The sequence below is a fragment of the Populus euphratica genome, unplaced genomic scaffold, assembly GCF_000495115.2.
Source record: "Populus euphratica unplaced genomic scaffold, PopEup_1.0 scaffold3.1, whole genome shotgun sequence".
NCBI classification, from domain to species: domain Eukaryota; kingdom Viridiplantae; phylum Streptophyta; class Magnoliopsida; order Malpighiales; family Salicaceae; genus Populus; species Populus euphratica.
In genome coordinates this window covers 5,509,311-5,523,328 of record NW_011499847.1, presented here as the reverse complement: position 1 = coordinate 5,523,328, position 14,018 = coordinate 5,509,311, and the positions used below count along the sequence as shown (strand labels likewise).

The 14,018-nt window shown below is 31.5% G+C and overlaps 1 protein-coding gene across 1 annotated transcript; it reads left to right on the top strand.

Moving 5' to 3' along the window:
* The first annotated feature begins 11,623 nt into the window (after positions 1 to 11,623).
* Positions 11,624 to 12,983, top strand: LSH5 (LIGHT-DEPENDENT SHORT HYPOCOTYLS-like protein (DUF640)). The gene has a single exon (XM_011005212.1). It carries the CDS (start codon positions 12,140 to 12,142, stop codon positions 12,800 to 12,802), a length of 663 nt encoding a protein of 220 aa, XP_011003514.1. The 5' UTR covers positions 11,624 to 12,139; the 3' UTR covers positions 12,803 to 12,983.
* The last annotated feature ends 1,035 nt before the right edge of the window (positions 12,984 to 14,018 follow it).

Here is a 14,018-nt window from a genome sequence, read left to right as displayed (position 1 = left end):
GAGAACGAGAGAAAAGGAGGGTTGAATAATAATAATAGCAATAATAATAATAATAATAAACGGAGGGGCTGCCATCTGGGAATTTTTCCACCAACGATAGGTCGTTGTAAACTATTTTTGTACCCGTGTTCTATCATCACCGGGTGGTTTTTTTTTTTTCAGTAAAGAAAATAATATACAAGCTATTATTTTTCAGTCTAGTTCACGCACATGGATCTGTCTTTATTTTTTAAAAAGGGATGGATGATCTGTCGTTGTTCATCCCATAACTATTTTTTTTAAAAAAAAAAAAATAACAGGTGGTATATTATTTGTTCTATGCAAAATTCAATGATGATGGATGACAGGAAAATAAAAGGTTTGGTTTTTTTCTAATTTCAATAAATCTATTTATGATATAAAAAACTTAGAAAAGTAACTCAAACTAAAAATTTCTAAAAATTCTAAATTCTTTCCACTGTTAAATTTACCTTACCGAGAAGTTGAATTGAAAAAACATCTAACTAAAATTTTTTTATCAAATAAAACACGTTGATATTTATTTTACTTATTATTTTCACTTTAATCCTCCATTTAAAGGGATGGATAATTTATCATTGTCCATCCCATTACTATTTTTTTTAAAGCAAGTGATGTATTGCTTGCTTCATGTAGAATTCAATTACCAGGGATCACCAAAAATTAAAAATTAGATGTTTGACTATTTTTTTCATTAAAAACTATTTTCAACATGTTATTTACTTAAAAAATTTAGAAAACATTCTAAAACCTAATAAATCTATTCATGATTTTAAAAAACTTAAAAAATAGCTTAAAGAACTAGAGATCTCTAAGAACCCTAAGTTCTTCCTGCTGTCAAATTTAATGAATATCTGTCTTATTAGGAAGTTGAAGGAAAAAACATCTAGGTGAAATTTCTTTCATTAAATGTAACCCATTAACATTTATTTTATCCACTATTTTCACTATGATTCCTATTTTTTAGCCCAATCATTTCCTGAAAAATAACAATTGGGTGTTAATTTAAACTTAATTGTGCAAAAAATAAGTTGGAGTATTAAACTAAAAATTTAATAAAATCAGCATGATTCAACCGAGAATGATTTGTGAGCGGATGAAAAAGTAAGCAATGATAAATTGGTTTCCCACCATGCTTACTTTCTGTTAATAATTAGTTGCTTTAGGTGTGTGAACTAAGGTGATTTGTCATGAACAATATTAAAATTGAAAAATATTAATTACTCGTGATTGACGAAATTAACATGTTTCAACCATCTAATAAGACCATGATGAGTCTCACGTGCTAACACACGCGCGTATAGTAAGTACTATGATTTTGATCATCACTTGTTCCAGCTCTCTGTACGTGTCACCTGCATTGTCTCGCACGGCTCTCAACAAGAGAGCTCATCTTCCTTTTCAACCATCCACATGGATATCTTAATTCACATCTGAAAAACTTGGATAATTTGGAAATGATTTTGATTAATTAAAAAGAAAAATCTACTCCAACTAATACATCTCTAGATACGGTCATACATGGCACAGAAATCATACCTGAAAATGGTGAGCAGTGAAGCCCTGTTGACTCCTGCTAGTACACCTCGTTTCTTTTAAAGAAATTCCTTAGGTTTTGCAATTAATTTTTTGTGTCACAGGCCATTAGGGTTTCAAGATCCTTATCAACTCAAGGAGGACTTGAACCTTACGTAGTTCGATTCCTTGCTTTAATGAGTGGCAAAATGATTATCAACTTGTGCTTTAATTAGGTGGCTGGTGGCAAGCATCTTATTTCTTACACAGTTTGTCGCACTTTCATACAAATGATTGAAACCTCATAGCTTTTGCCTTCGTTTCTTTCCCCGCACATCACTTCTTTAACTCGTTTTTACGACGGTGCTCTCTTTTCGCACCGGCATTATCTACTGTAGACTACTTTGCTGCCCCCATCAATATTCTGAAACGTCTGCACTTGCCCCGCAAGGCCTCTAACATGGCATACCACGCGGATGGTTCTTGTCAGTAGAGCTCAGAAACAGGGCGTCTCGTACTCGAACTAATAATCGACAAAATTAAAGACAACATCTGGAGGTAAATAGGGCTTCACTTTATTGAGTTTATCCCACGTTTGAGCAAGTCAATTTAATTTTTAACCAAGATCCAATTACAAATTGGACAACGTACAGCACAGCTCTCATGAAAGGCTCTGGTACGTACGAAACGCAGCAGACCAGGAAAAAAGAAAAGAAAAGAAGAACCCGTCCTCGTTTTCCCTTTTGTAGTTATGTTGTGGTGTGTCGCTCGAAGATTTTTGGTGAGGGCTTTAAATCAGATTCACAGGTAACCCATCATTTCCATTCCTCTCTCACTCACGTTAATGAATATAAATAAAAAAACTTTTCCTTTCTTTAATTCCACTGACATTTGGAATCCCACTGCCAATAATAATATAGTACCGCTACTGAACCCCACCATTTTTAAAGTAGTACCAGCCTATAAAGAAAAGGGATCCCCCCATAGTAATGACAAATTCAATATTTACCTCACTCTTCATGCATGGTGTGTCAAGCCTCTGAAGTAAATTTTTGCACTGTTAAAAGAGCTGCTCTCATCCCGGCCACTAACTTTGAGGTACTGTTTTTTATTTTATTTTATTTTTTGAAATATATTAAAATAATATACATTATTTTTTAAAAAAATATTTTTAATATTAGTAAATTAAAATAATTTAAAAATATTAATTTAAAGTAAAAAAACTAATTTTTTAAAAAAACATAGACTGGACTTAAAAATAAACAGTTCCTTCATGTAATCTTTAAGCTGTCACCCTCTTTTTTTCCCCTGAAAAGTCAAAAGTTCTCAATTTTTTTCCAAAAAAACAAAAGTAAACGATTTGTCTTGCTTCGCAACATTTTTACGGTGGAGTTTATACAACAAATTGTCTGTCATATTTTTAATGACTACATCACATATTGAAAGTGCTGAATGTGTGGGAACTTTTTAACATTTGGAACAGTGAAGATAGAGATAGAAGCCTCGGATATTTGACATGTAATTTAATGGGATAAAAATAAATTAAAAAAATAAATTAAAAGAGCTTGAAGCTCTTAACACAACAAAATAAAATAAAACGAAAGAAAGTTGGGTTATATTGAGCTATAGATATTTATAATATAATGTATATATTTTTTCAATCAAATACCATATTAATTATATTTTCTTCATTTGAAAAATAAAATGATTAACAGTTATATTATTTTACTATTTTTCAAAACAATTTATTTTATTTTTTTTAAAAATTACTCATCCCATGCTAGCCCGGTCAAAACTAAATATCGAACGTAACGTACAGTTTCAATCGGTCCTCCAACCTCGCACTGGTCCATTATAAACCACAAAATAATATGCTTTTCTTTAATTACGATGGAGTCTTCGATCAGCATTATTTGGTAGTTTTTTATTTTATTTTATTTTATTGTAAGAGAGGTTGTACAATTATGTCTCTTTGATTTTTCGAACTCCCTCTTCGAAGTGGAGTGTCTGAAACGAAGATAAAAAAAGGGTAATTTGGAGGGATTTTTAGTCCGATCTACTCTGAGTTTTAAGTCAATCTTCCATGTATAAACAATGATGTATTTTCTTGGATTATTGTGAATTTGAGCTTTGGTCAAGGCATGCTCCATTACAGCCATCATATTGCAAATATATAGATTTGGAGTCTTGAATTAAACCCCTTGGAGTTTTGAATGATATGTTGTGGTTTGTGTAGCAGATTCTCAGTTCTAACTCGCCATTCTCTGAGATAAGTGATTTTAGATCCATGTTCTTGCTTCTTTAATTTCTTTTTATTATTGTAGCATAGGTAAGTGTTTTATGCAGGAGGAGTTGTGTGTTTAAAAGTGTAATAATAATTATTTTTTAAAAAATATATTTTTATTTTTAAAAAATTATTTTTCACATCAAATATCAAATTCATTTAAAAATTAAAAAAAATATTAACTTCATATAAAAATATTTTTTATATGAAAAACACTGATTAAAAATGCAATTCTAGATAACCCCTTAGCATAAACGGTGCCGTGAGTGCTTTCAGTTTTTTTTTTTTTGAAGAATTTTCCATCTTTTTATTAACGGAGGTTTCTATGATGTAAAAGAAAAAAAAAAAAGTTGCGTCACACATCATGCCCCTAGAGAGACCAGCCCAGCCTTTGAGCTGAGCTATATCCTAACCAAAAAAAAAAAAAAAAGGCTACCATGGAGATATCACTATCAAACGAAAATTTGGAATATAATCACGGAGAGCATGAAATTAAGAGCGATTTTATTCCGGGCAACGTATCACGGGAATCATGCACTGACCCACCTATACAAGTATTGAATCAAGTTGATTGCAAATGGAATCACACCTCAGAATCATATTATAATGACCATTATCTCAACTTGTGAAACATGTTTAAGAACCCTAAGCAGTCATTAGTCAAATTGTCTCCTACTAATTAATATTGTGAGATGACTTCGTTTGTGTGTGTGTGTGTGTGTGTGTGTATGCGTTAGATGCTGTAATCATTATTTTTAATGATATTTTCCCTTGTGTTTAATTAGGTTCGTCGTTCAGGGAAGAAAAGAAAAGGAGTTTTACGAGGCCCTGTCGATCCCTTTTGAGAACTGGACTTTGCTGGGCTTAGGCCTGATTAAGCATATTAAATTCCCTTGAAGAACGATGTCGTTCTTACTGAAATCCTATACCGTCATGCAAATAAACGACCCGCAAGATTGGCTCATAATAACCGATGATATCATGTTTTAAATCTCACGTGTTTCAGATACTGAAGAATCATCCTTTTCTTCTTATAATCTAGTAGCTGGGTCTCCAGATCTCGTTTCAAGCATGGAAGTGGCTATGACTCTGTTTACAGTTTAGCTACCTTGAAGATCAGGCGCGGGTCTCGTTAAAAACTACGTACTGCATGTGGACCCATACTGTAATATTTTTCTGACATAACGCGGAAGCATCTAAGAACCATGATACGTGTAATGTTTATGTAACGCAATTGACTGTCATTTTCCTAGCAAAGAAATTGAAGCTATAAAACTGATGTCAGGACCAGCGGCTGCATAGCAGATCTATGACCAATTATGCGTAATTGCTTCGCATGTTTTTGGACCCCCACCCTGCTCAATCAGTGTCCGAATCCACGAAAAAAGGAGAGAGAGAGAAAAGAAAAAAGAACAGTACTTGAAGGAAAACAATGGGTTGCTGGTCTAATAACCTGGGATATTTTCAGTAAAAACATCTAGAGTAGGGGAGAGGAGAGAAAGTAGGTGCTAAGCACGCATGGCAAGAACCCCACGCAAATACATGGGCACCTCCTTCCCCTGTAGCTATCTTCACCGTGACGTCCACAAACGAGAAATGTGAAGAAAAAGAATAATCAAGGAAAACCATGTAGCTAGAACTAGAAGGAATAGAGCACGGTGGGGTTTCTATGTGTTGATGGGGCAGAGATTATTAGGAGACGATAAATCCTCGGTTTCTGAAGACACTTGGTCATTTCAAGAGGTCATGTCTATCAGTACCACGGCATATGTTTATATTAGACAAAGCAAGGCATTACAGATATGGTACGCCCAGGCCCTCCCCATTCCATGCCTTCAATTAATCGATTTCGTGGGACAGGGTATTTGTCTATCTACATGAACAGGATACTGCCATCATTGAACAATGGAGCTTTTAAGCATTATTAAGGCAAAAAAGAAGGAAAGAAAGGAGTTGCTGAAATTGCAAACGTTATTTTTTAAATTAGAATGATCATTATTTGAAAAAAACTTTTCAAAGAGGAGTTAAGAAAAATCTTGCTATTTATTAATTATATTAAATTTAATTGTCACTTTTTTTATTATTATATATATATATTATTTTTTTCTTGAAATTTAATTTAATTTATTTTTATACCAACTTTAATTCTTTTTTTCAACTTTGATTCTTTTTTTATTCTTTATTTTTATCTTATCATTTTTTATTTTAAATTTTTTTAATACATGGCCCCTATTTTTAATAGCTATTTATTTTATTTGAAATAATTTATAATTTTTTTTAATATCATTCTTTTTTAATTTTTATAATCTAACAAATTTAGTTTATATTCTTTAGATTGCTATTTTTGTCAGTTTTGATCCATATTTTTTTAATAAACTTGACAAAAAAATAAAATATTAATAATTTATTTTTCAACTCGTTTTTAACGACATAATCATACACTTGAAAGTATTTTTCAACTCATTTTTTATGATATTACCAAACATAAAAAAAAAATCACTTTTAATGAATTCATAGTTCATGAATTTGTTTTTTAAAAAAAACTATTTTTCAGCAAACAAATTAGACCTTAGATAATGATGATAAAGGAGAAATTCGGGGAATTACAAGTAAGAGAAATTAAGACTATTAAACCACTATGAATGTGTATAGAATAGCATCATCAAAGGGTTAAAACTTATAAATACACCATCTATATACATTTCCATTTATATTATTATTTTCCACAAGGCTATGAGATACGGATTATATTTTCATAGTAGTGTTTATTTAATTATTAGCATCTTCTAGGATCTACTATTTTTATTTGATCAAGAGATAATTTTATTAGAATATTCAATATTATTAGGATTCTATTTGTATTATGTTATGTTTTTCTAGATTTTTTTAGCTTTCCAATTAAAATAGTTTGTAATTGTCATTTGATAAGAATATTTTGATAAATAAAAACTCAAAATCTTGCAATGTTTCTCTATAGTTATGGTATTTTTGGTACTTGAGGATCTTTGCTCATTACAAATCATCATTGGTATTAATGTATATTAACCTATTTGATAGACAAAAATGTTGGCAACATCATCCCACCCTATAAAACAAGAGTTAAGGCCATATAGGGTATTATTAGGACTCAGGATACCATACAAAAAACCCTAGCATGGAGGTTGGATCAAGTAGAGCATTTTGTAATAAACATAACATAAGGACTATATCGGCTATTACTAGGGTAAAATGCATGCAAAAACTATGATACGAAGAAGTATATGCTCATAAATATACATCACAATGGACTAACCATCATGTAATTTCTTACAATCCTTTACAAATAACCATAATTTGTTTATATGTTGAAGATTGACGAAGCTAAAACAATGAGCGGTTATAGGAGTTTTGTCAATTATGATAGGACTACACTTAAAAGATGTTCTCATGGGATGAATGAATTTTATTTAAAGGTTAATTTTGTAAATTTAAATGGAAATCTAAATATCAAGGAATTTATAAATACTTATTAATTATAATATAGTGGTGAGATATTTGAGATTACCTGAAAAGGATACGAGGCAATTGGTGAAGATTTGATCGAAGATGACAACTTTCTCATGGTTGAAACAAGTTCAAGATATTTCGTTAGAAAAAAATAAAATGAATGTTCAAAGTTGGTTTTGTATGAGATAATTATAAAGAGATATATTTGTTCCCTTATATCATGAGAATAAAAAAGTCAGATATCATCTTATGAGGAACTAGTCGACGTAGTTAATAATCCTAAAATAACTAACTTAAAGCCAAAGTCAATATAGAGAAGATGAAGTTTTAATTAATGAACATCATAACTCAAAAGTTCTCCATATAATGGGATTTAAAATCTTTAAAATAGAGGCTCTCCAAATCATCCTCATCTCAACAAGACTTGTATAAATATGAATGTTTACACAATGTTGATCATGATCAATACAAGTTAAACAGAAACAAGGATAATGCTTTTTTTTTTTTTTTAAAAAAAAGAAACAATATAAATGATGATAACATATATAAAAAGGTAAAGGAAAATGAAGACATTTCTATAAAAAGAGACAATGATGGCTTAGGTGACAAAGTGAATGATACGAGGGAGCAACTCCTTGATAAAAAGAGATAAAAATTAAAAACAATTAGTAATGAAAGATACATACTATAAAGCATCAATGATGATAAAGAAATTTTAGTTAATAGATCGAAGATACGCTATTTAATGAATAGGCTAGACAAAGTTCCATATCTGAAAAATATTTATTTTAAATAAAAAAGTTCAAATTCTATTCATTAACTCGAGGATGAATTTTTTGCAAGTAGAGGGGATTGACACTACACAAATCCCATTATTTTAGGATAAATTATTTATATTGTAATATTTTTTTATTAGAAAATTTTGTTAGGATTTGTTAGTTTTATTTAGGTATAAAAGATATTTACTAGGATATTCGATATTCTTCGTATTCTATTTTTATTTTACTAGGTTTTCCTATTTACAATAGGGTTTTATAATTTTCCTATTTAAAAGGTTGCAATGGACTTTTGACAAAATAAAAAATAAAAACGTTAGAATGTTTCTCTATAGTTACTATGTTTTTGACATTTTAGAAATTTATTTGGTAACAAATTTCATTATTTTTCATTATAATTGCATCACTATTAACTTAAATATTGGAGGCACCACTTTGCTTTTGCAACCCTAATCCAACTTCTTCTTCTTCTTTTTTTATCACAAGTGATCAAGTAGGAAGTAGGAATTTTACAGTTTAATCAAGTAAACCTAGTTTATAAAGGTTTTTCCATGAACATTTCAAAACATTGTGTGCAATCATGCAAATTTGACTGGTTACAATAGTATTTTTATGAAATTTTGAGAGCCAAGAAAAAATAAAAAATTTTATGGTGCTAAAGGTGTAATTAGCAGCATTCTATTAGTTAATAATATTTTATGCTCACTTTGAAGAAAAAAAAGTACAAAGTAAGAGAAAAAAATTCTAGGTAAAGATATTTTTATCACTTTGATAGAGTATAAATTTTATTCTTTTTTTTCTTGTATCTATCTCTTTAAATAGATCTCATGAAGTATCTAATAAGATGTCATTAATTACAACTTGAGCACTTTAATATTTAAACAATCTTTTTACTATTGTGTTCAAAATCTAGATATCTCTCTAAGCATAACATTGTTTTAGTAACAAGTTTTTCTAATTGGTTTTTATTTATGTCACAATGAGTATTCATAATTTGATTGATTTTTTCTATTCATTATTATTGGACACTCCATCTTTAAATTAAAAAAATTTGGCTTTCATATTATCACGAGGCCCAAAAAGAAATTTATTGTAAATACATTGTTTTCTTAGAATTCTAAAAAAAATGATTCAATGATCTTGCTTGAAATAGAATATCCTAACATACAAAAGAAGAAGCTTGTCACAATTTCTTTACAGTACATCATTTTAATAGCATGTTTAAAATTTTTGAATTCAATTCAATTTAAAAGTTTTAATGAAATCTAATTTTTGAAATCCTTTTGAGTATCATGAACTTATCAATTCTAAATAAAATTTAACTTCTAAAAATACTATAAAAATTAATCAAAGATCAACTCGTTTAATTTATAATTTTAAAGAGGAGAAGTTTAATGTTAAAATCAACTTTTTCAAAATACTCATATTTTGATCATGATGGTAATATATAAAACAAAATGAATTAAATTTTATTTTTTCTAAACACATGAAGTCAGCTTATTTATCAATTTAATTCGAATAAAACACTATGATTGAATTTGAATGTAATAAAAAATTGTTTCAAATAACCCGCAATTGATTTTGGTAGAGTTGAGTATCTCATTGTTTATAATATTTCATTGTTTTTATTTAAAATTTTTAAATTCAAATATTTTTATTTGATTGTTTCACGTGTTTGGATATTTGGTTGAGTATCATATATATCCATTCAAAAGTTATTTAAACAAATTCTCATGTATAAAAGGGTAACTTATGGAACTAATCATAAACTCTTATACAATTTAGTTGATTAATAAGAAAAAGAATAAAGATTAACAACACAACCATTCGAGAGTTTGGCTTATGCCTGATTATACATGTCTTTGTGAATCCACCTAAAATATTTTTAACCCTCACTCCCTTTTTTTATCCACTTTCTCTTTAATCCACCAATAAAAAGAAAGAAAGAAGGAGAGTTGATCTTGAGTAAATTTAAAGAATGTTTAAGATGATTAGTTAGATTGAGCATTTCTGTAGCTCAAAAACATAGTTTAACAGCTATTGCTGGTACAACAACATTTATTTTAAATAGCATTTTCTTGATATTCCATAAAAAAGTGTATTGTAAATATATTTTATGATGTATTTATAATTGCCAATATATATGGGCAATTTAAGAAAGTGCAACATTTATAAAAAATCTAATCAAAAGTTAGTGAATGTTTTGATTATATTATTATGAAAGATCAATCATAATATATAGTATTGAAACTGAGACAAGAATTATCCAATACTTAAATAACAAAAGCCCTAAGAAACGCATTAAACATCATCTAAATGCATTTATTATAATTAATCTATTGCTGGATTAGGATAAAAAAGAAGAAGAGAATAGGATCAAATAAATGATATAGATTATAGATATTAATTAAGTAAGTGTTTTTTTTTTATATGATGGTGTTTTTAAGTATTCACAAAAATTATAAAGAGAAGAGATGATAGATTTGGATTATTAAATGGCTCTTAACAAGTATATCTGCTAGCCAGACCATTTTTAAAATAAATACTATGATTCTTTCTATTTTTAGTAGTGAAAACCTTTTTTTATTGATTTATTTTTATTTTTTTATGTGAACAAGATTTTCTATATTTTTTTTATTTTATGCCATCATGGCTTAATTATTTTTTTTTTTAATCTGATCGTGGGTATATGGATTAGATTCAAGAGATTAGATCCTTTAAATAAAAGTTTTGAGATTTTATTTTGTTATGTGAAACAATTGACATTCATTGACAATGCTGAACGGTTAAAAACTTTTATAAATGGAATCTGATAGGGCGACTTGTTCTTCTATTGATCCATGCAGCAAAAGAACGCTCGGAAGGCCATGTATGCTTTACTAACGTTGTGAAGAGTTTTGGTTTTATATCAGTTTAATATTAATAAAATCATCGCTTCTCTCTCTAAAAAAACACAAATACAATAATAAGAATATATTTAAATAAATAGCACTGTACATTAAGAGTGTTTAACAAGAGCAATCACCTGGAAAAAACACAATTTGCCATGGCGATTGAAATGTGTAGGGACGCAACCGTGCAGGCAAGAAAGAGGAGGCACAAGCAGTGTTTTGGGAGGGTAATTAACATTTAAAAAGCAGTTTTATCAGAATCAGTGTGTTGCGACGCCATTGACTCATTTGGCAGAGGCTAATTAATTATTAAGGAGCAGTAGATGTGTAGAGAAGAAGTTGTGGATATCAAATCAAAGCCAAAATTTCCATTTTTAGGCAGAGAAAACAAAACAGTATACAGAATCCTATGCAGTAGTAGTGTTCACTCCACCATCACCAAATTTTTGTTTGACCTTAAGAAGACCCCCATTAATCCACCACCACCTTACGACCACCAATTCAACGCACCTTACAGCACCCGTGGCCACCACGCGCTCTACTCTTTGTTTAGTCCCCTTCACTTCGCTGTATGGACGCACCTGGTAAGCACGTAAACGTTTTTGCTATATAACACAGTAATTTGTTTATAAGAATTGGAAGTTTGGAATAGAGGGGGAAGGAAAGAAAGGAGAGTGGAGGGAGGGGCCGCCGTGGTGAATAGTAAACATTGTCTTGTCCACCAGGGGCCACCATGTGAATAAAATCCTCTTGACGACCACCATAACCCTCTCTGCCTATTTCGTTTTTTTTTTTTCTCTTGCTCTTGCTTATTCTCTCTCTCTCACCCAGGAAGTAAGAAGAGTCCTATTCATTCATTCATTCATCTCTTTTCACGTCCCATCAACTAAACACAAACACTCTCTCTCTCTCTCTCTCGTCTTTCTTCTTCCAGAAAGCCCTCTCCTTCTCACCCATAAAGAAACTCATAACACGATCTCTTTCCCCTGGAAAGAATCTTCACAAACTCATACAAAAAACAGAGCTCAGCGGCGCCATCGTTCCTTTCTATCACAAGAAACGTCACAGCTACTTGTGCTGATATCACTACTGCACTCTTTTTAGTCCGAAAAGCTTTCAAGGTTACTTGGTCAAGAAATCGGCAAAAATCACCCCCAATCATCACTCTCATGGACTCAACATCTGGAGTTGCTTCTGCACCCGACCCGAATAGTGGAGAACCGGGTCCATCAGCGGGATCATCATCAGCATCACTGCCACAACAACAGCAACCAGAGGGATCATCACCGCCAGCACCACCAAGTAGATACGAGTCGCAGAAGAGGAGAGACTGGAACACTTTCTTACAGTACTTAAAGAACCACAAGCCACCATTAACTCTAGCTCGTTGCAGTGGTGCACATGTGATCGAGTTCTTGAAATACTTGGATCAATTTGGTAAGACCAAAGTCCACATAACGGGCTGTCCTTATTTTGGGCACCCGAACCCGCCAGCACCTTGCTCTTGTCCACTTAAGCAGGCCTGGGGTAGTCTTGATGCGCTAATCGGACGGCTTAGGGCTGCTTATGAAGAAAACGGTGGACGGCCAGAATCGAACCCTTTTGGGGCTAGAGCTGTCAGGATTTACTTGAGGGAAGTTCGAGAAGGTCAAGCTAAAGCTAGAGGGATTCCTTACGAGAAGAAGAAGCGGAAAAGGTCTAATGTTGTTGTTGCTGCAGTGAATGTGTCGGTGGAGGCAGCTGGTGGTGGCTCTACTAGTGGTGGCGGAGGGGGGAGTGGTGATGCTGATAGTAGTGCTGCTGCTGCTGCTACTACAACAACAACCGTATAGTGTTTAATTTTTTGTTAATTTTAATCTCCTGTCTTAACTATGATTTTTAAGAGATATATGTGATCTCTGTCGATTCACTTTATAATCGGATCGAACCATTGAACAAAATTTAACTAGAAATCTAGTTTTAAAAAAAAAATCATATCTCCGGCTCCTTCTTCAATGGTAACTATAGTAGCCTGTCTCTTCTTTGTAGTACCCGTGATATTATTACTAAGAGATTGATCAATAATTCAATTATTTGAAAATTTGCTAGAACATAGGAAAATGGGGTAGTTGAGAAGTATAAATCTTTAGCGTGACTGTGTTTATTCTTTTTCTTGGCCTTATTATTACTATTATTAAAGAAAAAGTAGAGTTCAGCAAGAATGAAAAGGAGACCTAAAACCCTTGTTTTTCTTGAACTAAACCTAGTTTAACTCCCTTGGATCATCTACTTATATTATGCAATCAAGGAAACTGACCTAGATGCCTTGATTACTACTGCTATATTCTGTCTCTGTTTCAGGTTCTTTCTTGTTTTGACCTGTTAAAACTCCACCATATGTAAAGAATTTACTGCGAGAAAGAATTCCATAGAATCTTGTTTGCTTATTAATTTCATAATTATCTCGCCTCCCTCCCTCCCTGTACTAAATATCACAGCACAGTTGTTGATAAGATTGACCATTATATCACTTGAACAATATGATGACTGCACTGATTTCTATAGGTTATTAATTAGCATTTTTAATTCTTCGATCCTCTCTTCTTTCTTTGTTTTCTTTCCTAGCACTGTTTTCTTGTGATTGGTTTCTAGCTAGCATCAAAGTTCAAACTACTCGAATTTTGGGAGGCTGCAGGCATGTTGGCAAGAAGGGCAGCATTAATTTTTACCAAATCCTAATTCCTTAGCAACTAATGTGGCTTCATGGTCCCGGCTTTTCTTGATCGTCTGGGCTCCCCACCATGGGCAAATACACACACGTGCGTCACTGATTTACACATTTTGTACTTACAGTTTCTGGTGCTACCTTTATACTACTACACCATCTAACTATCCATCTTGATCTTAGACTTGTTCTTCTTTTTTCTTTTTTCTTTTTGCATTGATTTTTAAGATCTTGGGTTGTGAGATTCAGGATAGTATTCATTTTGATCCTCCTCTCTGATCCCTATGAAAACAACATCTCTTCCCTGCGATAACAACAGATAAAGAGAAAAAAGAGAGAGAGAG

Coding starts and splice junctions, on each gene's coding strand:
- LSH5 (XM_011005212.1), top strand. CDS start 12,140: ATGGACTCAACATCTGGAGTTGCTTCTGCACCCGACCCGAATAGTGGA.